The sequence below is a fragment of the Pan paniscus genome, chromosome 16, assembly GCF_029289425.2.
Source record: "Pan paniscus chromosome 16, NHGRI_mPanPan1-v2.0_pri, whole genome shotgun sequence".
Classification (NCBI taxonomy): domain Eukaryota; kingdom Metazoa; phylum Chordata; class Mammalia; order Primates; family Hominidae; genus Pan; species Pan paniscus.
In genome coordinates, this window is record NC_073265.2 from 31988676 (window position 1) to 32013848 (window position 25173).

At 40.7% G+C, this 25173-nt stretch overlaps 1 protein-coding gene across 11 annotated transcripts in view; it reads right to left on the reverse strand.

Annotated features, from left to right (window-relative positions):
• Positions 1-292: 292 nt before the first annotated feature.
• TTBK2 (tau tubulin kinase 2) overlaps positions 293-25173 on the reverse strand; it is a 179204-nt gene continuing 154323 nt past the window's right edge. For 10 of the 11 annotated variants that reach the window (XM_034938605.3, XM_063596588.1, XM_063596586.1 and 7 more), the window contains 2 exons: positions 13610-14883; positions 293-7814 (listed from right to left, as the gene is read on the reverse strand). In XM_034938605.3, coding sequence (XP_034794496.3) covers positions 7352-7814; positions 13610-14883 — 1737 coding nt within the window. In that variant the 3' untranslated portion in view covers positions 293-7351. Of the gene's footprint in view, positions 7815-13142; positions 13262-13609; positions 14884-25173 lie in introns of all 11 variants that reach the window. The other variant, XM_063596589.1, reaches the window with a different exon arrangement.

Sequence of the window (25173 nt, forward strand, 5' to 3'; positions counted from 1 at the left end):
CAAAACAAAAAAACCTGAGAGAGCATTTTGAAGGTTGCTGCTCAGTGACAAATCAAGCAAGGGAATCCAAGCGGAGAAAAACAGATGGCACGAACATTCCATGTCAAACCAAACCAGGAGGGGTGAGGCAGTGCCCTTGTGAATGCCTCCTGAGAGTTCCTCTGGTTCAAAGGAAGGTTACAGGCGGAAGGATGAGGGTGGGGGTGCAGGAATCTCTCTAGTGGTAGAAGGGGTATTTCCTATGGAGAAGGAAAAAGTACCTCCAGCCAGACAGAATAATGGACTAAAAAGGAGCTTTTAATATTTTAATTTTATTACAGGAAAACATCTCCTAACTGCAGGGACACTTAACACCTAGCTTCTATTCAGTCCTGGGCTGCTTTTTCTAGGGAACTTCTAGATGTGGTACTGCATTTACAGTAACACTATCTGCTCCCCGTTGATCTTGTAACATCTGGTGTATTCAATAACTTTATTAAATTAGAAAAATATTTTCCACTTTTGAAATCCAGACCATCACACAAACAGAACTAGATTTTGCATGCGGAATGAATATTTTATTACTAGGTTATAAAAATAAAATACAAAATAATTTTAAAACAGAACTTAAAACACTGTACAAAGCTTTAATATGATACAAATGGGAAAATTAAATAAATAATTATACTTTTATGTACAGGTGGCCTATACAAAAGCACTCCATGTTTCTGCCGATACTCTGTCCTTGGTTGCCTGAGCAAAATTGTATAAAGGGAGCTGCTTGGAGGGGAAAGGAACACAATAAAACGCCTCTGGAGGTATTTCAAAGAGTAGTTTCTCATCTCTCTGATTTCAGGAAGAGGAGAAGAGAGGGAGAGAAAAGTGGAATTATTAAAGTCATCTAACTCATTGGTCTTGTTCAACAAGAAAGAATTCTGGTTTGTGGCTGAATCTGATTTAACAGCTGCCAATAGCTCATTACTTCTAAGATGTATATCTAATTCAAAACTAGATGCTCCCCCCTCCCTCTTTTTTCCCTAAAAGCTGGGAACTTGTAAGTAAATGGCCTAGTGAAATAGACACTGGCTATTTTAGAAAAAGGGTCAGAAGGTAGACCAGGAACTATGTATCAAGGAGAAGTAAGCGAGGCTCAAGCCCAGGCCACCTAGGCTGTGTTTATTCAGTCCACCCAATCCAATGTCAAAGCCCCAAGTGGGCCAGTGTTACCTTTATCTTCCCATCTTTGTATTTCTGAAAGCTTTGTCACCTCAGTGGACTACTTTGGCTGATGAACAGTTCAAAGAGAAGATTGTTTTGGAAAAAGTCCCAAGGGCTTTCCCCTTCCTGGGTAGCTCCCTATAAGTCAAATTCAAGTTCTGGTAGCCTTGTTTACCCCTTGTAGGCGAGTGAAGAATGCCCACACAGAGTCCAGATGTGGTGAAATGCTGGGCATTGATTCCTCAGGATTTAAACTGCATATTATTAGAGAAAAAGAGCATCATATGGCAAGGGTAGTCTATATAAAAACTTGGTTTACTCAATGTTTTTAATTAGGCGAGTGAACACTTATGTACATAATATTAAATAATATTAAACTAATAAAAAGAGAGGTAAAATTCCTATCCATTGTTATTGTAAAATTATATCATCAGCAAATTCTATAGTCACATGGGCTCAAAGATCTGCCTCATCCAATCTTGTTCCCTAGGTCAAGGAACCCAGAGCCAGGGTACCTGGGAGGCATGGTCAGCATCGCCAGTGTACATATATTCTGTGCCCATACTACCACTAACGCTTCCAGCTGAAGAGGAGGCAGAAAACCGTTACATTGCACAGGGCCATGAAAGGAAAGGCTTCACTACTTTTACATGTTACCTTAAGACCAAAGATCCAGCAAAGTCTAAGGAAATATGCTAATCATTATTGTGTAATGTTACTTTTTTGCTATTCAGTGTCTTGAGATTGTGTGGAAATTCAAGGTGACCTGATCTTGTCACATACTTTAATTTTCTGATCCAAATTTGCTGAAAGGGAATAATTAAACATCAAGCTTAAATATTTTTTTAAGTAGGAGCAGACAATCACAACTGAATTAGAAGACGTCTTAATGGGCATAGACTTTATTTTTGTTTTACTTTTTTTTTTTTTTTTTTTTTGAGACGGAGTCTCACTCTGTCGCCCAGGCTGGAGTGCAGTGGGGCGATCTTGGCTTACTGTAATCTTCTGCCTCCCAGGTTCAAGCGATTCTCCTGCCTCAGCCTCCTGAGCAGCTGGGACTACAGGCGCCCGCCACCATGCCCGGCTAATTTTTTGTATTTTCAGTAGAGACGGGGTTTCACCCTGTTAGCCAGGATGGTCTCGATCTCCTCACCTCGTGATCTGCCCGCCTCGGCCTCCCAAAGAGCTGGGATTACAGGCATGAGCCAATGCGCCTGGCCTTGTTTTACTTTTTAAAATTTCCGTGAGCTGCTCTAGAAAACTAAAGGACCAAAACTTTACTGTCATAATTCCATCTTCAGTCAGGGATTTCTCAGAATTGAGGTGTGCAGCATCCAGATTCCCCTTTATGTGGATAGGGATCCCTGTGCCATGTCTTGCACTTACCTAAGAACTATAGGAATTCTCCATGTACCTCCTACAGTTTTTCTAGCAGTGTTGGGCAATGGATTCTAAAGGTTCCTGAGACTTTGTTAAATTTCTCATAATTCCAGAGGGAAGGCCAAAATATTGAGAATACTCAATGACAGGATGAGTTTCCACTCTACTTCCTTGTCCTCAAGGCACACACCAGAGTTCCACTGGGTGAGGACAGGGAAGTAGGATGTCCCAACACCCTCTGAGGGTTTTCATGCATTAATCCCGCCATATGGGCTGATGGTTGGAACTGCCTTTAGTTCTCTAAGTAAAGGTCTAAAAATGCACCTGTGGTTTCTGAACTTGGGTATACGCTGATACATAAGGACTACCATAGAAGTTACATGCCTTAATCCTGTAATACTTTTGTGTGGTATCATTCTGCTAATATATTGTCCACAGGGCCAAACCCCAAGTTACACAGTGCAACAGTACTTGTCAACCACTCCATCTCCTCAGTGACACAGGTGCTAAAGTACCTCTCCCCTGAGGCAAAGTCCCGACACATCTGTGGTAAGTGCACATAAACAGAAATGGGCAGATTTTGAAAGTGAATGCAAACAACTTAATTCCAAAATACATAAACATGACAGAAGTGGTTCTCTAACATATGCCATGTTTGATCAATATAAAGAATGTTTTTAAAATATAAAAGACTTTGATCTCCAAGACTAAATCTAGACTTATCTGCAAATAAATAAATTTTCAAACAGCCAGGGGAAAATGCATTTTTTTCACCGAGTCTCACTAAATCGTTCTGAATTCTGGATCCTGCTTCTCGTATCACCAATTCCTAATGTTAGGAATGTAGAACTGTCTGCTCTTGGGGAAAAAAAAAAATCTGTTTTTAATTCAAAGCTCTTGGGTATAGAAAAACTAATTATGGTTTTAGCTATCTGTGTCTGGGTTTATAAAACATGCACCAATGTACACTTTCTCCTTGTAGATTGAATGCAACTATAGAAATATTAGCATAAAAATATGTGGCCTGGAAGGAATCTCTGAAGATACTGAAGAACCTCAAGTTCCCTACATGGCTAGGAGCCAAGGGAAGGAGACACTGTACACCTAGAGCGCTGAATTAGCAGCTGAGGTTTTAGTATTTGAAAGCAAATAATATAAAGCGAGTAATGTCTACAGTGGGTCTCAGTTACCATTTGGCTACTTATTTAGGACTCGATTAACTTGGCAACTTTTACAAAAAACATTCACATCACAACATGCAACTTAAAAAACAGTTAATGTAACTATGCCACTGTCAGCAAGGCCAGCTTGCATACCAGAGTTAAGAATGAGAGTGTCTGTCTGCCTAGGGCTTAACATTCAAAGATATTTATAATCTGTGTTTTAAGGTTAAATTTTATATGACCCAGTTTTCCTTCTTTGTTCACTATACACTAAAACGCCTCTACGCTGTGCAAGAAATCACTATGTGTGATTTTACTATTTCAACCAATCCATAGACCCTGGGGATTTGGCAGCAGAATTCAGGAGAAATGCTACCTAAAGTGATTGAGCTGTTGCTAATTCTACCTTCTGTTCCACTCAAGTACCTCCAGGGACTAACAAGGCAAGAGCAACTGTGACTGACTAGGTAACCAGCTATTCTGTTGTGACAGAAGAAACCAGGTAATACTTGATTTTCAAAAGATAATTTTAACTGCTGCCCTATACTACTTTTAGTATAGTTTGGCTTGACCTTCATAGCCATGTCCCTCATCTTAGATAGAATAACCAAATTGGTTTAAAATTACTTGATCTATGTCACTGAAACCTGAAATATGCCATCACTAAGAGAACCCCCAAATAAAAAATAAAGAACTAAAAAACACAACCAAACCAAATCAAACCAAAAACCTCATTCTCTATATCATACTTTAAAACTAAAATAAAAATCCCTGTGTCACAGGTGCTTGCTCAGGGCTGCCAACTTCTATTTTTCACCTGAGAGACATCTAAAAGCACAAACTATGCTTGTAAAAACCAAAAAGTAAATCTCTACATAGGACAATACTTATAAGCAGACCTATTGATACCACTTATATATAATTAGTCTGTTTTCTTTAGAAAGTATCAGAGCAGAAACGTCTTTGGTTAATTCTTTCCTCTACATGCAAAATAAAATATTCTTAAACGATGAGACTGTTTATCTCTGGATCTTGATGAGTTTGTCAATGCCATTTAGAAAAGGGGACAACACACTAGAAAAGTTGAGAAAAAAATGGAAGGAACCAAGAAAGAGAGGAAACATTCAGTTGCCACATTCCCATCACTGTCAGTTCCAATTGCCAGCAGAGAAATGCCAATAAGAAATAAAATCACACACACGTACCACAGTTGTAGCTTCATCAGCTTTTCCAATGATTACTACTAGCATATTTCTGACTAAAGGGGTCAGGATTTAAAGCTAGCTACTTTTAGCACAATTTAGCTAATGCAACAGAAATATGACAATTTCTTCATGATTCCCCTGACCCCCTGCAAAAAAAGTGAGATGAAAAGAGGAAAGTAGAATGGCAATTTTTAAGAAATGTTTTAAAAATCTGTCAGACTCATCATTATCATCCCAGTTTATCCACTCTAACTATAAGGAGAGAACTATGTGATTAACATGACAAATCTCTGAACCAGTATTACAAGCATGTCCCTGTAATTTTTTCCCTATTAAAATCTTTTTGAAATGAAAATTAAATAACCTATCTTGGCTTGTTAAATACTGCCCACCCTTGCATTGTACACAGGGAAGGCAAGAAGACTCTGAGGTGTCACATGCCAAGAACATAGTTTCAGAAAATGAAGATAGGCAAGGCCCAAGTGTACATGAGGCACACAATAGAAAAGGAATTTCGCCATCTGTGATCTCAAAATTACAAATGGAGAATAACAAAGAATGACTCTATATAAGGATATGTCTCTCTATATATTTATAAATATTTATATAATTTACCATGAAGACATGCAAGTAGTGTTATAGCAACTATTATACAATATAATACAGAAGGACTGATCTTCCAATATTACAGTTGCTTTAGATAAACAGCGAATATGTCTTATCTATTGCATTCCTCTGGAGTGTTTGAAACTGGAGAGAAATTAAGATTCCACACTATGCTACATTTCTTATAAGAGACGTTATATGCCTCAATAGTGTTTTGAGTTTGTTTTTTTAAAAAGCTCAACACAGATAAAGAGAACAAGAGAAGTTCAGTGCAGCTTCAGGGCAGCTTTGATGCAGCATTAGAAGATGTTCACTTGGGGAGGAAATGTATTTCTTTCTTTTTTTTTTTGTTTCCCAATTCAACTGTATTAGGTTTGGCAGCAAACACAAGGTCAAACAGAAAGCACATATGTTTGCTAGAAGGCAAATTTCAACAGCAAGCAGACCAATTTACCTGACCTTAATAAGGTCTTTACAACACAAAACACCTAGAGAGTATAAAAACAGCCCATTTTAAAAGTCTGGTAGACTTTCATTTGCCTGATTCCTATTAGAAGAGTGAGATTAGAACAAATATCTTCCTCTTTACAGCTTCGTAAATTGAGATTGTATGAAATTCAGGCCAAGAAGCCCAAATGTTGAACTAAAACACAGGAGAAGCAGGTAATAAAACATTAAAAAAGAAATATTTGCCTAAATTTATTTCCCCAGATATTAATTCCTTATTGGCTAAATGTATAAAATACAAAGTTTGAGGATTCTAAGCCTCAATAATATATCTAATTTATTTCTAAATCTCAAGTCACAGTCCAAAGCATTGTGCTTCCCTCGTACCATCTTGGAGGCTGATATTACCAACAGTTGGAACCCAGAAGACTTAAGGAAGCAGTCTACTCTGGTCGGTTTTCCTTCTACTCAAGTTTCTAAAGGAGGACACTTAACAGAGACGAAAGGGCATCTTCTATCTTGAAGGCTATTACCCCACACTTTCTTTCTCTCCCTAAACACTAAAGCCTGCAAAATAGCTCTAGTTAGACTTTTCTTTCCTTTACCTAACTTTCTTATTTTTCATAATAAAAATGTAGTATGTTAAGAACAGTTGCTCTAAAAAAAAAAAATCAGGGGGACCTAAAAAAAAGTAATTGGATTTGATAGTACAACTAGGACCATAAAATAAAAGCAGAGAGATTGAATCAGATGAGACATACAAAACTTTAAAAAAAAAAAATCTGAACTCCAGGGAGGGTACTAGGAATGAGGCAAAGTAAAGGTGTTCATTCTCAATACACGAAATAAACACACAAGCCAAATATACATGAGTACTGGCTCCCTGGCAACAGACTTCTTATATAATCTAATATCTGATCAATGACTCTTCAGGGTGGGAAAGTTTTGAATGAAAATATCAAACAAGAAGTTTCACTTTTGCTATATAATCTTTGAATTGAGGCTTGAAAAAATTAGGCAACCCCCCTAAAATTCCATTCTATCTCCTATCCTCAACTCTTTTGTTTCAAAGGCAGCTTAAAAAATGAGAGCTCATTTTAATGAGTTTCTCCCCCTTGGATTTTTGCTCTATTTTTCCTTCTTGTACAAAGACATTGATTCCTAATCTACTTGCTGCCTGCCTTAGGTAATTCCTTATCATGTATTTATGTCTTCTTATAAATAATTGATCATGTTACTTTCTTTTGCAAGAGAAGATCAACACTGATTTTTTTACATAGACAGTACAGGGACACACATGCATCAGGTTTAGGAGGAAGATCTCACACCTTTCAAAGAGATGCAGCCTGGCTCCTATCTGCTGAGTTTACTGGCTGGCTTACTCTTCCCTTGGGGGGTTTTAGTGCTGGCTGAGTGGTGGTGGAGGCTGCCGGATCCTTTCAGGCCATTCTTGCTGGGTTTGCAATGCTCCTGTCGGCAGGGCCTCCTGGAGGAGGAAGATCCTGAGTGGCTGGGAGGTGACCTGCTTCTCCCCAGATGTGGGGACGAACTCCTCTGGTCATGGTGGGGCCGTCCAGCCCTAGATGGTGAGGAACTAGACGTGCGAGGCAAGGATGAGCTTCGAGGAGAGGCACTGGGACTCCTGCGAGGGACAACTGGACTCTTGGGTGGTGTTTTTGGATTGTGAGGAGATCCTGGACTCTTGCACTGAGTAGTGCTCCGGGGTTTCTGAGATCCATTTTGAAGAATTTGGGCCAGGCGGGAGAAAAGGTCTGAGTCGGAGTTACTACTCCCTAGGACTTTATATCTGCGTAGCCTTAAAAGAACAGAGAAAATATATTTTAATTTTAATTCATTTCAAGTGTGCCTAAAAAATCACAATGTCCCAAAATCATAATGTGAATGTGTAGAAATCAGAAAATAGACTAACAGGATACAGGGTTACTCTGTCATATACTAGTTGTATGACCCTGGACAAATTCTTCAATCTCTCCCTGCTTTCAATGGGAATACTGTCTATCTCACAGGGTCACTGAACAGACCAAGGGCGGTGACCCAAGTACGTAGATGAACATCTGCCATGAAGAAGCCCTTAAATGGTATTCGTTCCCTTCCTCCTATGCCATGTTTATTCTGCTAATTTTCAGATGAATTTAACTAATTGTCTCTAGCATGTTAGCACATAAGACAGAGAGTAAACCATATTGTGTAAGGATGTTAGGACAGGAATCCTACAAACACGAAATCCCACAATGTAAGTGTTTTTTTTTTTTAATTTTCTTTTTTCTGCCAAGGATCTGTCACCCCTAAGTCTTCAACATGAACTACACTCAGCAACAGGAGGAACTACAGATAAATGTACATTCCACTCATTTAATAATTTACAAGAGAAAAGAGTAGTCATTGGTTTCTGTGGACCTCAGTTTCTATTCCTGTCAATAGTCTGGGATTAAGGAGGGTGGAGGCTGGAACTGACTGCCCACCCCATACTGGCAACTGAGCTTGGGCCTCAGATTTTTTTTTTTTTTTTAAACAGGGTCTTGCTCTGTTACTCAGGCTGAAGTGCAGTGGGATGATCACAGCTCACTGCAGTCTCGACCTCCTGGGCTCATGCAATCCTCCCACCTCAGCCTCCTGAGTAGCTGGGATGACAGGTGTGCACCTGTAGTGCATGCCTGGCTAGTTTTTGTATTTTGTGTAGAGACGGTTTTGCCATATTGCCCAGGCTGGTGTCAAACTCCTGAGCTCCAGCGATCCTCCTGTCTCAGCCTCCCAAAGTGCTGGGATTACAAGCATGAACCGTAGTGCCCCGGCCCTTGGGCCTCAGAATTCTTAGAGTATTCATATGAATAGCAAATGTCTTCTTTGTCCTAAATGTCTTTCTGGTTTGGCCTAAGAATCAAAGAAAATGGAACATATAAAAGTGTTTTTATAAACTACAAAGCAGTGGTCCCCAACCTTTTTAGCACCAAGGAGCAGTTTCGTGGAAGACAATTTTTCCACGACGGGGGGAGGAGGGGCAAGGATGGTTTCAGGATGAAAGTGTTCCACCCCAGATCATCAGGCATTAATTAGATTCTCATAAGGAGCGTACAACCTAGATCTCTCCCATGTGCAGTTCACAACAGGGTTCACGCTCCTATGGGAATCTGATGCCGCTGCTGATCTGATAGGAGGCGGAGCTCAGGCGGTAATGCCTCCTGCCATGCAGCCCTGGGGTGGGGAGGGCCTGCTATAAAGCAGTCTACAATATATTTTAGTGGCAATGCCAAATTATGTAGTGAGAAGGACCCTAGGGCCCCTCTAATAATAAAACTATGGTAATGGAAAGTATACAGCAAAGGAACAGACAAATGAATGGAACAGAGCATTGAATCCAAAAAGATCCCCATGTTTCTATGGGAAATTAGTATTGCGATATCACTAACTACTTGGAAAAAAACTTCACATCATATATAATGATACACTTTAGATCGACAGTAAATTTATACACAAAGCACAAAACTATAAGGGTACTGGAAATTACTACTACCTTTTAAAAAATATTAGGGTTGAAGGACCTTCCTATGCATGATATAAAACACAATTAATAAAAAATGTTCAGTTCCATGAACACTAAACTTTTCTATCAAACCAAAGGCACTACAACCCAAGTTAAAATTCAGACTAGGATAAAATATCTTCAATATAATTTGCAGAGAAGGGGGTTAGTTACAGAAAGTAACCCAGGGCACGGTGGCTCACACCTGTAATCCCAGCACTTTGGGGGGTTGAGGTGGGTGGATAGCTTGAGGTCAGGAGTTCGAGATCAGCCTGGCCAACATGGCGAAACCCCATCTCTACTAAAATATAAAAAATTAGCTGGGTGTGGTGGCAGGTGCCTATAATCCCAGCTACTCGGGACACTGAGGCAGGAGAATCGCTTGAACTTGAGAGGCAGAGGTTGCAGTGAGCCGGGATCGCACCACTGCACTCCTGCCTGGGCGACAGAGCAAGATTCCATCTCAAAAGAAAAAAAAAAAGTAACCCAATAGAATGTTCTGACATGAACACAGACAACAACTCATAGAAGGATCCTCCCACCTCAGCCTCCCAAGTAGCTGGGAATACAGCTGTGTAGCACCCGTGCCTGGCTAATTCTTGTAGAGATGAGGTTTCACCATGTTGCCCAGGCTGGTCTCAAACTCCTGAGCTCAAGCAATCTGCCTGCCTCAGCCTCCCAAAGTGCTGGGATTACAGGTGTGAGCCACCACATTTGGCCCTGGAAAGCACTCTTCACTGGTTTACCACCTCCCAATATTTTCCCCTCTTCCTCAAAATATAAACATTCTGTGGTCAAATATATCATGATAATATTTAAATAAAAAGTATAGCATGCAGTATATACTAAAGCAGTATCTTTACTATGTATGGTTGTATATACCATCAGACCTAGGGAAATCTATAGGATTTTTTTGGTTTAATTCATTATAATCAAGATAAACAGCACTGTTACCAGGGTCCATTTATCAAATCATGGACAACGTATTCTTCACTAGCATTTGACATCATAATGGCATTATGGGACACAATGGGATTCTGACTGAACAACGCTAGAAAATTGCTGATCATCAAAATGCAACTGGAGACAAGACATAATCTTTATTACATGCTAAGCAATGTACCAAGTCCTAGATGATTGTGGCTTTGTTTCATTCTCCCAAAACTATTAAGCAAATATTTTGCCCATTCCATAGATGAGGAAATGGAGGTTCTTACTGCTAGAAAGTGGGAGAGCCAAAAATTAACCTGGATCAGAGAAGATTCTGGGAAGACAGTAGAGTAGGAAGCACTAGGAATCTGTCTCCCCACCTAGGCAACTGCACTGGCAGAATCTGTCTGATGTAATTATCTTGGAAATCTGGAGTCTACCAAAGGCTTGCAACTTCCAGGAGAAGGCTTGGACTGTCAATTACAGTTAATTTTAGTCTATTTCAGATCTTAGCACAGTTAACAGCTACCCATCCCCCATTCCCGGCCCCATGGCAGGCAGCTGTGCACTTATTTCTGGAGCAGTGTGCACACAGCTTACAAGAACCAGGTGGGCAAAAAGAACCCTGTCCTCCAATTACTGGGGATCTGTGCTCTGATTACTCATTGCTGCTTCTGATCACAGAAGAGCAGAGAAAGAGGTAGGTAGTAACTCTTACATTTTTCCCCATTGTTACAAACTGGTTCTCCTCTGGCTGAAGTGACTGCTAGGGGATTAAAAGGGCCAGTCCTCTTTTTTCTTCTTCCCTCATTTTTCTTTTTTCCCTTCTTCGGAGCCAGATATTAAAGACTTGTATATTCAAAACCAACCACATATACTGGGGAAATCAGAAAGCTACTATGCTTAGCCAGGAAAAAGTACAGGCTTAGAAAAGGTCTGAGACCTTAGGTTTACATCTCAGGCTGGTCCTCAGCACAGAGACAGTCTACAACCATCAAAAAAACAAACAAATTAGCTAGGTGTGCTGGCATGCACCTGTAGTTCCAGATACTCAGGAGGCTGAGGCAGGAGGATCACTTGAGCCCAGGAGTTAGAGGCTGCAATAAGTCATGATTATTCCACTGCACTCCAGCCTGGGTGACAGAGTGAGACCCTGTCTCAAAAATAAAAAGAAACAAAAACAACCCACAGCAAATCCCGAAGAAAGGGGAAAATCTTATTTTCAGAGTTACCACATTATTAGATTCAAATATCCAATTTTCAACAAAAAAAATAAAAAAACATACACAGAAACAGGAAAGTATGGTCCATTCCAAGGAGAAAAAAATATATCAACAGAAATTGTACCTGAAAAAGACCTGATAGCAAAGCTACTAGACAAAGACTTTGAAACAACTGTCTTAAGGATGCTTGAAGAACTAAAGAGACACGGAGAAAGTCAAGAAAACAATGTATGAACAAAATGGAAATATAAATAAGAGACAGAAAACCTAACAAGAACCAAAAAAAATTTGGAACTAGAAAGTACAATCACTAAAATAAAAAATTCACTAGACGGATTCGAAAGCAGATTTGAGCAGGCAGAAGAAAAAATCAGCAAACTGGAAGACAGGACAATGGAAAGTATTGAGTCTGAGGTACAGAAAAAAAAAGGAGTAAAGAAAAGTAAACAGAGAATAAAGGGCCTGTGGGGCCATCAAGCAGACTTGCATGCACATTGTGGGAGTTCCAGAAGGAGAAAAGAGAAAGAGGCAGAGAGAATACTTTAAAAAAAGGAAAAAAGGCTGCAAACTCCCCAAAAGTCATAAGAGACATGAATATACAACATCCCAGAAGCTCAACAAACTCGAAGTAGGATGAACTCAGAGACCCACAATGAGACACATTATAATTAAACTGTCAAAAGACAAAGACAGAGAATCTTGAGATTCTCAAAAAAATTATCAGAACACTTCTCATCAGAAACATTGAGGCTGGAAGTACTTTAGTACTTTAAAGTACTTCTTTTAAAATACTAAAATAAATGTCAACTAAGAATCCTATATCTGGCAAAACTGTCCTTCAAAAATGAGGGAGTAATTAAGACATTCTCAGATAAAAGCTAAGGGAGTTTGTTACCACCAGACCTGTTCTTGCAAGAAATGCTAAAGGGAGTCCTGTAGGTTGAAATGAAAGGACGCCACACAGGAACTTGAAGCCATATGAATAAATAAAGATCTTAATAAAGGCAAACACATGGACAGTTAAAATTCCACATTTTGTTTTTTACATAATTTAAGAGATTAATGCATTTTAAAAATTATTAGTTTATGTGTTTGAACACACAATGTATAAAGATGTAATTTTGTAACATCAACAGCTGAAAGGAGTGGAGATGGAGACTGAAAGGAGCAGAGTTTCTGCATGATATTGAAGTTAAGCTGATATAAATCCAAATGAAAGTGTTATAACTTTAGAATATTAAGTGTAACACAACAATGTGAATGTACTTAATACCACTGAACTGTACACTTAAAAATGATTAAGATACAGCTGGGCACAGTGGCTCAAGCCTGTAATCCCAGCACTTTGGGAGGCCAAGGCAGGTGGATCACTTGGGGCCAGGAGTTTGAGACCAGCCTGCCCAACATAGCGAAACCCTGTCTCTAGTTTAAAAAAATAAAATAAAATAACCTGGCGTGGTGGCAGGTGCCTGTAATCCTAGCTACTTGGGTAGCTGAGGCAGAAGAGAATCTCTTGAACCCGGGATGCAGAGGTTGCAGTGAGCTGAGATTGAGTCACTCCACTCCAGCCTGCGTGACAGAGAGAGACTCTATCTCAAAAACAAACGAAACAAAAGATGCTAAATTTTATGTTATGTGTAAGTCAGGCAGCAAGCTTAAGGGAAATGCAACATACTTTGTTTGGTTTCCTTTTCTTCCATAAACTGATCAGGGGTAGGTAGAGTATGCTAAATTTTTTCCAATAAATTGGAAAAAATCTGATTACTTCTACTGCACTAGGCTGTAAGGCCTGGGAAAGGCAGGAAAGAAAGATACTGAGAAGGGGGCAATACAGAAATGTTGCCATTGGTGGACTACAATAAAGCAGATATAGAAATGGTGTTACACACTTAACACAGGGAGAGCACACAGCATTACCTGGCTTCTACTCCAGGCCTCGTGGGTGGCTTTCCTGGTGGTGGCCGAGGAAAGAACTGAGACGAAGTTGAGCTATTGACCTGATCTGTGTTGACCCATGAAACTGGCCTTGGAATTTTGCTCTTTCTAGACTGGGAGATGATGGGTGACAGAAAGCTATCTTCAGCTGACCTACTCAGGTGAGAATCTACTGTCAGTCTTGAAAAGGGAGTGAGTACTTCCTCCTCACAAAAGGGAGCAGGAACAGTAGCTAGTTTCTCCTCTAGCAATTTATCAGAGGCACTTGAGAGGTCGCCAAGGAAGGACTTGAATTGTCTTTTTTCCACCAGAAGCTTGACTAGGTCTGGCTGATAGGCTTTCTTTTGGAGGAGCTTTTCTTTTGCAGAAACTGGAGAGGATGATTCCAAAGTTGAGTCTATCTCTTGTGCTAAAACAGGGATTCGGCTGTGTCTAGTTACAAAGGATGACCTAACCATATCCTTCCGGGTTGGGGCACCATGTTCATTCTCTGAAACACAATGAAATAGTTCTCCATTTCTAGGGGTGATTTTCTCTCTCTTGCCCTCTTGGTGCAAAAAAGTAGAGAGGTCTCCTTGATGACCTGGCAAGTCTTCACGCATGATGTCATCATCCTTAGATATCTTATTTTTTTGCATTTCTGCCACTTGGCCTATCTGACCTTCAACATGTGGGTCAATGTCTCTGGAAGAAATTTCTGAAGTTCCAACTGTCAGAAGCTTCATTATCTCATTATTTTTGTCTTGATTTGGCACCACACTAAAAGTCTGTGTTTTTGTCACATCAAGAGGTTCAGTAGTAGCTGAGTGATCCTTTTCCACAATTACCAAATCTCCTGGGAGAGAGGAGATCTCAATACAATGCTGCCCTCTACTTAACTTCTCATCTTCATTATCTGACTCTAAAAGGATGCTTTTCTCTTCAGTTTCCCCAGGGAGATTTTCAAATTCTCTCACAACCAGTCTGTTATGATCAGGAAGTTCTTTTGGTCCCAGGTCTTGAGATTTGTTACTTTCTCTAATGTTGGGTAACATGTCATGACCAATGTGATCTATCTGAAGCCCCAAATCTGTTCTGCTTCCTCCACTAGGAGGTTCACCCTCTGTCACAACCAAGCCAGAGAAGTTTTCCCTTGGAGAGTAAAGTTCCACAGTGGGCTCCATGGGCTGAAGATCTTTCTTCTCTGGCTGCTGACCACAGTGAAAGCTTCCTGAAGTTGACTGTGTAGATGCCACAGAAGGTCTAGGAATTGTAATCTGGAGAAGGGGAAGAAAAAATTAAAATGCAATTATGTAAAATATCAACAAAGATGCATGCTTTGAGATTTAACACCTCAACTTCTAATTTATAGGAAGAACACAGATGTTGACCAGGTCTGCCCAACTTATAAGAAAAATGAACAATTCTGAATAACAATGAATGACACTCAAGCTACCCTACTCAGAAACTGTGCAGAACAGTCTCTCCCTGTAGGTTTATCCCTGCCCCTTCTTTGGTGTGCTGTATGCCCTGGAAGACTAATTTCTACAGACTGCACCACCTGGGTTTCCTGGCTTTCTGATTTGTGGTTAGATCTGCTCAATGGATGGCACCAACAGGCAATCAGAGGGTTAGAGGAAAGAGGGGGCTGGGTAATGATTCTCCTTGCTTCCCCACTGAGGACTGTGGCACTAGTGACAGCTACATTCCACTATCCCGGCCACAGCTCCCTTCTTATGGCCTCTCTCTCAGCTACTACCCTCGCCAAGTTCTGTGAACACCCACTTCTACTCCCCTTTCAGGACTCATGGTAGGAATGGCTCCCTCTGTTGCTGGTCCCACTGGCTCTCTTAACTCTGCCCATACGTCTGTAAAAAATTCCTTACATTAAATTCTCTCCAAGTCCCTTTGAGTATGCCATCTATTTCCTGCCAGAATCCAGATACAGGATTACAGGAAAAAATTATTGGCAAATAATTGTTCATTGAAAAACTCCAAATTTGCATGCATTTTGTTGTTTTCCATAAATTCTATTAAATACTAGGATTATATCTTCCTACAAGTAAAGACATACAAAGGTATTTACTAATGTTTCATGATTTCTCTAATGTTTTCTTTTTTTTTTTTTTGAGACACGGTCACTGTGTCACCCAGACTGAAGTGTAGTGGTGTGATCTTGGCTTACTGCAACCTCTGCTTTCCAGGCTCAAGTGATCCTCCCACCTCAGCCTCCCGAGTAGCTGGGACTACAGCATGCACCACCACATCTGGCTAATTTTTGCATTTTTGTAGAGATGGGGTGTCACCTGTTGCCCAGGCTGGTCTCAAACTCCTGAGCTCAAGTGATCCATCTGCCTTGGCCTCCCAAAGAGCTTGGATTAAAGGTGTAAGCCACCATACCTGGCCAATTTTTTATTTTATTTTATTTTTTTATGAGATGTTGTCTTGCTCTGTCGCCCAGGCTGGAGTGCAATGGTGCAATCTTGGCTCACTGCAACCTCTGCCTCCTGGGTTTACGTGATTCTCCCTGCCTCACCCTCCCAAGTATCTGAGATTACAGGTGCCCACCACTATGCCCAGCTAATTTCTGTATTTTTAGTAGAGACGGGGTTTCACCACGTTGGTCAGGTTGGTCTCGAACTCCCGACCTTAGGTGATCCACCCACCTCGGCCTCCCAAAGTGCTGGGATTACAGGTGTGAGCCACCGCACCCAGCCCACACCTGACCAATTTTTAAAGATCAAGCGGGCTGGGTGCGGTGGCTCACGCCTGTAATCCCAGCACTTTGGGAGGCCGAGGTGGGCAGACCACCTGAGGTCGGGAGTTCGAGACCAGCCTGGCCAACATGGTGAAACCCCGTCTCTACTAAAAATACAAAATAAGCTGGGCGTGGTGGCACATGCCTGTAATCCCAGCTACTCAGGAGGCTGAGGCAGGAGAATCGCTTGAACCCGAGAGGCAGAGGTTGTGGTGAGCCGAGATTGTGCCATTGCACTCCAGCCTGGGCAATAAGAGTGAAGCTCCATCTCAGAAAAAAAAAAAAAAAAAAAAAAAATCAAGCCTATGAGAAGTGAAAATCTACCCCCCTTCCACTGAGGTAATTTTAATTCTATATGAATAAGATTCAATATCTAATAAGAATGTCCTTCCTTAAGATACCTAAAGTTTTTATTATTTTCACGTCACCTAAAGTGACATGTAAGTAGGCTGAAAATAACTATATAAACTAATAAAGAAAAACAGTCTTTTTGAGAAATCAAGTAAGTTCAAATCACTTAATGAGACCCATTAAGTTCTAGGAAAACTACAGAAATTGGTCTGAATACAATGCAAAATGAATTTGGATTAGTCATAGGAGATTTAGTTTAGAGTCGATCTCTAGTCCAAAGACACCAAGAAACCATGTGGTTCCAGGGTCAGCTAAGATGTTCAGATCTATTTCACTTTGTGTCAGGAATACTATTAGTTGGACATGGATCTGTAAAGCTCATGGACATGTAAAGCTTGTCCTAAGTCCAGCCCAGGAAAAAAACACCTAACTAATGTCCTGGAATAGCTCCCAAATGCAACCAGGGTCCTGAGGATCCTTCAGGCTAATCCAAGACAGGCAATTTGGGTTTAGAGCTAAACTCTTAGAATAAGCACAAATCTAAAATGACCTTGGGAAAAAGCATTAGGTTCTATTGGTACTGTTTTCCTTCAGGAAGTTATCTCATATTTCTGTTTTAATTATTCTAAAATATATTTAGACAGATGGCAGTTTTCTAGTATATTTTGAAAGTGATGTTGAAATCTAAAATTTATAGTAATTCACTTTTCAAAATTTACTTCTTAGTAAATGCACCCAAAAGTGACCATGATAAGAAAAGCAAGTGTAAGAAATTATATTAAATGTCAAATACCAAGGGAGATGATAACCTATATTCAAAATCGGGCCAGGTGTGGTGGCTCTTGCCTATAATCCCAGCGCTTTGGGGGGCCGAGGCAGGCGGATCTCCTGAGGTCAGGAGTTTGAGACCAGACTGGCCAACATGGTGAAACCCTGTCTCTACTAAAAATACAAAAAATTAGCCAGGTATGGTGGTGGGCGCCTGTAATCCCAGCTTCTCGGGAAGCTGAGGTGGGAAAATTGCTTGAACCTGGGAGGCAGAGGATGCAGTGAACCAAGATCATGCCACTGTACTCCAGCCTGTGTGACACAGCCAGATTGCTGGACCCTGTCTGAAAAACAAAAACAAAAAAAACCAGTCACCTAATTATTATATGTAATTCTAAGTACATTAGTCAAAATGAACACAGCAGTGCCATAAAAATAATACTCCAGGCCAAGCGCGGTGGCTCACGCCTGTAATCCCAGCACTTTGGGAGGCTGAGGTGGGCGGATCATCTGAGGTCAGGAGTTCAAGACCAGCCTGGCCAACATGGTGAAACCCTGTCTCTACTAAAAATACAAAAATTAGCTGGGGGTGATGGCGGGTGCCTGTAATACCAGCTACTCTGGAGGCTGAGGCAGGAGAATGGCTTGAACCTGGGAGGCAGAGGTTGCAGTGAGCCAAGATCGTGCCACTGCACTCGAGCCTGGGCAACAGAGCGATACTCTGTCTCAAAACAAAACAAACAAACAAAAAACTCCATTGGTCTTCTGAGATTGAAGCTAGGGTTAATTTCTACAGTTCTGAGATTAACTCATTTTAGATTCAGGATATAAATGTGCACATACATATGGTATAAAAAAAAGAGTGGCAATTTTATACATAGAAAATATATATGAGCCAAGCATGGTGGCCTGTACCTGTAATCCCAGCTACTCAAGAGGCTGAGGCAGAAGATTGCTTGAGCCCAGGAGTTTCAGACCAGCCTGGGCAACATAGCAATACCCCGCCTCAAAAAAAAACAAAAAAAACAAAAAAACAAAACACCAAAGCAACAACAATAAAAATATATATGAATCACCAGATGGGAGAATTTTTCTTGAAAAGATTCTGAGCAATTATGATAAACTGTTCATAAACTACTCTCATATAATATTTCCATAGTACTTTAAATTTCATATTTCCCAGATCATTTTTACAAACCCCATTTCATAGCTTCTTTATATTTTAATCGGGTACTATTATCATTTTTAAATTATTAATATTATTTTTAGAGACAGAGTCTTGCTCTGTCACCCAGGCTAGGTGCAGTGGTGCAATCACAGCTCACTGCAGCCTCTAACTCCTGGGCTCAAGCAATCCCTCCACCTCAGACTCCCAAGTAGCTGAGACTACAGGCATGTAGCACCACACCAGCTAATTAAAAAAAATTTTTTTGCACAGACAGGGTCTCACTATGTTGCCCAGGCTGGTCTTGAACTCCTGGGCTCAAGAGATCTTCCTGACTAGGCCTCCCAAAGTGCTGGGATTACAGATATGAGCCACTGTGCCCGGTTAGAGTACTATTACTAATACAAATTCACAAATGAGGAAAAACACAGCCAAGAAGTCATACATAGGACTTCAGGATTTTGAAAGTTGTGCACAGCACAGTACAGCCTACTGACATGTACTACATACTCTCAAAGTCGGGGAAACTGAGTCTGCAATAACATTATCTGACAAAATAAAAGGAGAAAACCTAAGATCAGTAGTTGAGTATAGAGAAGAGAAAGCTAATTCTAAGTGTAGCTGCAAAGAGCTTCCTTAAACTATAAAGACATAAAAGCAGTTCTCATACTTGGGGCGCTCTACAAATGGACCAAATAAATAATCTGCCAGTAAGCCACATGCATCTTTTATATCTTTAATTTCCATAATTCACAAACATTTCATTATGGCATTAATCCAATCATTTCCTTTCTTCTGTTCTGTAATTGTATCATGTACATCTTTCTAAAGAATTAGAAAAGGATCTCAATATTTTCCATTTCTTTCATAATTTCTTAGTTCTATTAGTGCCTAGTACTGTTTGACCAAAATTAGTGTCTTACTTAATAGTTCAGGTAAAGCAGCCTCACTATTTTTCAGTCACCCCATGTTTCAAACTAGCCACTAGTGAGAAACAATGAGCTGCAAACCAACTACCATTTGCATTTTAACTTACAGATTATCCTTTTACTTTTCTCTCATTCAAGGATTGTAATGTTACTAAGATAATAAAAACTGTGAAATTCAACATCCATTCCAAATAGCCTTTCTTCCAAATGAAAAGAATGTGGTATATGAAATTTCTATGTCTCATTTTTGTTTGTTGACAAAGACAAATAATTGAGCAGAGATATACATAGAATAATGTATTGGTACCTAATACAGCCTGGCCTATTAAGAAGTTAAATTTTAGCCATTCAAATTCTACCATAGACCTTTTTTGTCTAAAGCAGCTTTATATAATACTTTATAGAAATGTTGAAAATTATAGGCTGGGCGCGGTGGCTCATGCCTGTAATCCCAGCACTTTGGGAGGCCGAGGCAGGCAGATCACCTGAGGTCAGGAGTTCAAGACCAGCCTGACCAACATGCAGAAACCCCGTCTCTACTAAAAATACAAAATTAGCCAGGCGTGGTGGCACATGCCTGTAATCCCAGCTACTTGGGAGGCTGCGGCAGGAGAATCACTTGAACCCATGAGGCGGAGGTTGTGGCGAGCCGAGATCATGCCATTGCACTCCAGCCTGGGTGACAAAGTGAGATTCCATCTCAAAAAAAAAAAAAAAGAAGAAGCCCAAGAAGGTAGCATGGAGGCACCCAGCCTCTGCCGCCCCGTTACCCAAGCCCAGATTGGGCTGGAGTCAGGAGGGACTTCCTGCTGCGGGAAAAAGGTAAGCAGAACAGCCTCATCAGCCCTCACTGCCACTGCAAACACCTACAATCCTTACTACAAGAGAAACCAACAGTCCTCGCGAGCCTGGAGCCTGGAGCCTAGTTTGGAGAGCTGCTAAAAATTCACACAGCTGCTTTGCTCCAGATTAGGAGAACAAGGTAAGCATTCCCGCCCACCCATGAGCCAAGCTGCCACAGCTTAGTGCCACCCTAAGGCCAGAGCTACTTCTGGAGTGTACCCTGTTCCGGGGGCCAGAAGCCACTGCACCTCTCCAGCCCTTGGACTCCATCTTCATTCCCTCAAGCTCACACAGGTGGCTGGTGGCTACAATGTCATGACCCTGACTGCTTGGAGCCTGGGCTCAGGATCAGCTGTGATTTGAGTCCTGCACAGCAGGAAAACTAACCCCTGCCATGCACACTTCCAGGTAGAGAAACAGTCTGGCAGTCCCACATAGGGCAGACACACCCTTGAGCAGGAGAGGCTTCCAAACCCCTGAGGAGCTGACCCACCTTCAGGTCAGTGTATTTGCCAGCACTCAGGGACAGCTGGCTCAGGCCAGCTCCTGGCAGATACACCCCCAGGCCAGCTGAGCGGCTGCACACCTGTGCCTTGGACCTGAGAAACAGCCTGCTGAGCCTGCCCCTGGCAGGTGTGCCTCCCAGCCCAGCCCAGCAGCCATGAGCCCATGTCCCTGGCCAGAGTAACAGTACTGTGGCTCCAACCCCAGTGAGCCAGACTCCAAACTGGCTGACCCACTTGTGTGCACATGCAGACCCTGACCTGAGAAGCAGCCTGGTGAGACCATACCCAGAAAAACCATGCCAACACTGCCACAAACTCTCACCTTAGGCCACCGAGACACTTGCAAACATCACCAGCATGGGTTACAGCTGAAGAAATTGCATGAAGACTACATTATTGCATCCACCTAGCATCAAAGCGAAGGCACCACACCCAACTGATACCCCAAGACCCAAGTCTTTCCCTGTGAAATCTACTCCATAAAATTTGGAGAGTCAACTGTTCTACCAGATGCATAGAAATCAACATAGGGACACATCAAACATGAAAAAGCAAGGAAATACGACACCACCCAAGGAATGATAATTCTCCAGTAAAAGACCCCAATCATAAGGAATTATACAAAATCCCAGAAAAAAATCTAAATAATAATTTTAAAGAAACTCAGTGACATATAAGAGAATAAAGATAGACAATTCAGTTAAATCAGAAAAACAATTCATGATTTCAATGAGAAATTCAACAGAAATAGATATCATAAAAAAGAACCAAAGAAACCTTGGCACTAAAGAATTAAATGGGCCGGGTGTGGTGGCTCACGCCTATAATCCCAGCACTTTAGGAGGCCGAGGTGGGCAGATAACTTGAGGTCAGGAGTTTGAGACCAGCCTGGGCAACATGGTGAAACCCCATCTCTACTAAAAATACAAAAATTAGCCAGGTGTGGTGGTGGGCACCTGTAATCCCAGCTACTCAGGAGGCTGAGGCAGAAGAATTGCTTGAACCAGGAGGCAGAGGTTGCAGTGAGCTGAGATCATGCCACTGCACTCCAGCCTGGGTGGCAGAGCCAGCCTCCATCTCAAAAAAAAAAAAAAAAAAAAAAAAGAATTCAATGAATGAAATAAAAAATACAATTGAGAGCTTCAACAACAGACTAGACCAGGCAGAATTTCTAAATTTGAAGACAGGTCTTTTGAATAACTCAGGCAGACAAAAATAAAATTTTTTAATGAAGAAAACCTACAGGATCTACTAGATTTTCTGTATTTTATTTGTTTGCTTAACAAATAAAATAACTAGGAATAAATTTAACCAAAGAAGTGAAAGATCTCTACAAGTAAAACCAGAAAATACTAATGAAAGAAACTGAAGAGGACATACAATAAAATGGAAAGGTATCTCATGCTCTTGTATTGGAAGAATTAATATTGCTAAATTAATAGTGTTTAAATGCCTATAGTATCTGAAGTGCTACAGATTCAATGCAATCCCTATCAAAATACCAATGACATTTTTTGCAGAAATAGAAAAACAATCCGACCCCAAATAGCTAAAGCAATCCTAAGCAAAAATACAAAAGAAAACAAAACAAAAGTTGGAGGTATAACACTACCTAATTTCAAATTATACTACAAAGCTATAGTAACCAAAACAGCATGGTACTGGCATAAAAATAGACACACAGACCAACAGAACAGATCAGAGAATCCAGAAATAGATCCATTTATCTACAGCCAACTGAGTTTGACAAAGGCACCACAGCATTCACTGGGGAAAGAACAGCCTCTTCAATAAATGATGCTGGGAAAACTGGATATCCACATGCAGAACAATGAAACTAGACCCCCATCTCTCACCTTATATAAAAATCAGCTCAAAATGGATTAAAGACCTAAATGCAAGGCCTGAAACTACAAAACTACTAGAAGAAAACATAGGGTAAATGTTTCAGAACACTGGTCTAGGAAAATACTTTATGAATAAGACCTCAAAAGCACAGGCAACAAAAAAATAAATTGGATTATATCAAACTAAAAACCTTCTTCACAGCAAAGGAAACAGTCAATAGAGTGAAAAGATAACCTATGAAATGGAAGAAAATATCTACAAACTATTCATCTAATGGGATGATAGCAAAGGAAAACCTTCTTCACAGCAAAGGAAACAGTCAATAGAGTGAAAAGATAACCTACAAAATGGAAGAAAATATCTACAAACTATTCATCTAACAGGATTAATATCCAGAATATTTAAGAAACTCAAACATCTCAACAGCCAAAAAAAAAAAAAAAAAAAAGGAAAGAAAAACATCTCATTAGAAAATGGGCAAATGGTCTACACAGACATTTCTCAAAAGAAGATATACAAATGGCCAACAAATACATGAAAAAATGTTCAGTATCACTAGTCATCAGGGAAATGCAAATAAAAACCACAATGAGATATTGTATCACCCCAGTAAAAATGGCTATCATCAAAAAGACAAAAAAATAACAAATGCTGGCAAGGATGCAGAGAAAAGAGAACTCTCAAATACAGTGTTGGTGGGTGATATGGTTTGGCTGTGTCCCCACCCAAATCTCATCTTGAATTCCCACATGTTGTGGGAGGGACCCAGTGGGAGGTAACTGAATCATGGGGGCAGGTCTTTCTCATGCTGTTCTCGTGATAGTGAGTAAGTCTCATGAGATCTGATGGTTATTATAAGGGGGAGTTTTCCTGCACAAGCTCTCTTTGCCTGCTGCCATCCATGTAAGATGTGACTTGCTCCTCCTTGCCTTCCACCATGATTGTAAGGCCTCCCCAGCCATGTGGAACTGTAAGTCCAATTAAACCTCTTTCTTTTGTAAATTGCTCAGTCTTGGGTATGTCTTTATCAGCAGTATGAAAACAGAGTAATACAGTGGGAATGTAAACTAGTACAGTTACTACTATGGAGAAAAGTATGTAGGTTCCTCAAAAAACTACAAATAGAACTACCATACAATTCAGCAATCCCACTACTGGGAAGATCAGTATATTGAAGAGATGTCTGCACACTCACGTTTACTGCATCACTGTTCACAATAGCCAAGATATGGAATCAACCCAAGTGTACAACAACAGATGAGTGGATAAAGAAAATGTGGTATATTGGCCGGGCACGGTGGCTCATGCCTGTAATCCCAGAACTTTGAAAGGCCAAGGCAGGTGGATCACCTGAGGTCAGAGTTTGAGACCAGCCTGGCCAACATGGTGAAACCCCGTCTCCACAAAAAATACAACAATTAGCCAGGCATGGTGGCATGTGCCTGTAGTCCCAGCTACTCAGGAGGCTGAGGCAGGAGCATTGCTTGAACCCGGGAGGTGGTGGCTGCACTGAGCCAAGATCACCACCACTGTACTCCAGCCTGGGTGACAGAGTGAGATGCTGTCTCAAAAAATAAATAAATAAATAAATAAAATAAAATGTGGTATAAACAAACAATGGAATACTATTCAGCCATAAAAAATAAAATCCTGTCATTCATGGCAACATGGATGGCACTGGAGGCTGTTATGTTAAATGAAATAAGCCAGGCAAAGAAAGACAAATACCGCATGTTCTCACTAATATATGAGGAAGCTAAAAAAAAGTTGATTTTACATAAGTAAAAAGTAGAAGAGAGGTTATTAGAGGCTGGAAAGAGTAGCCGGAATGGGGAGATAGGGAAAGATTTGTTAAAGGATACAAAATTACAGCTAGAGAGAAGGAATAACTTCTAGTGTTCCATAGCACTATAGGATGATTACAGTTAACAATTTTATATATATATATATATATATATATTTTTTTTTTTTTTTTTTTTTTTTTTTTTTTTTTTTTTTGAGACAGCGTCTTACTCTGTCACCCAGGCTGGAGCGCAGAGTGCGATCTTTGCTCACTGCAACCTCCGCCTCCTGGGTTCAAGCAGTTCTCCTGCCTCAGCCTCCCAAGTAGCTGGGATTACAAGCATGCCCCATCACGCCCATCTAATTTTTGTGTTTTTAGTAGACACAGGGTTTCACCATGTTAGCCAGGTTGGTCTCGAACTCCTGACCTCAGGTAATCCACCTGCCTCAGCCTTCCAAAGTGCTGGGATTACAGGCATGAGCCACTGCGTCTGGCCCAATAATATATATTTTCAAATAGATAGAAGAAAGGATATCGAATGCTCCCAACACAAAGAAATGATAAACGTTTGAGATGATGTAGATGCTAGTTACACTGATCTAGTCACTATACATTG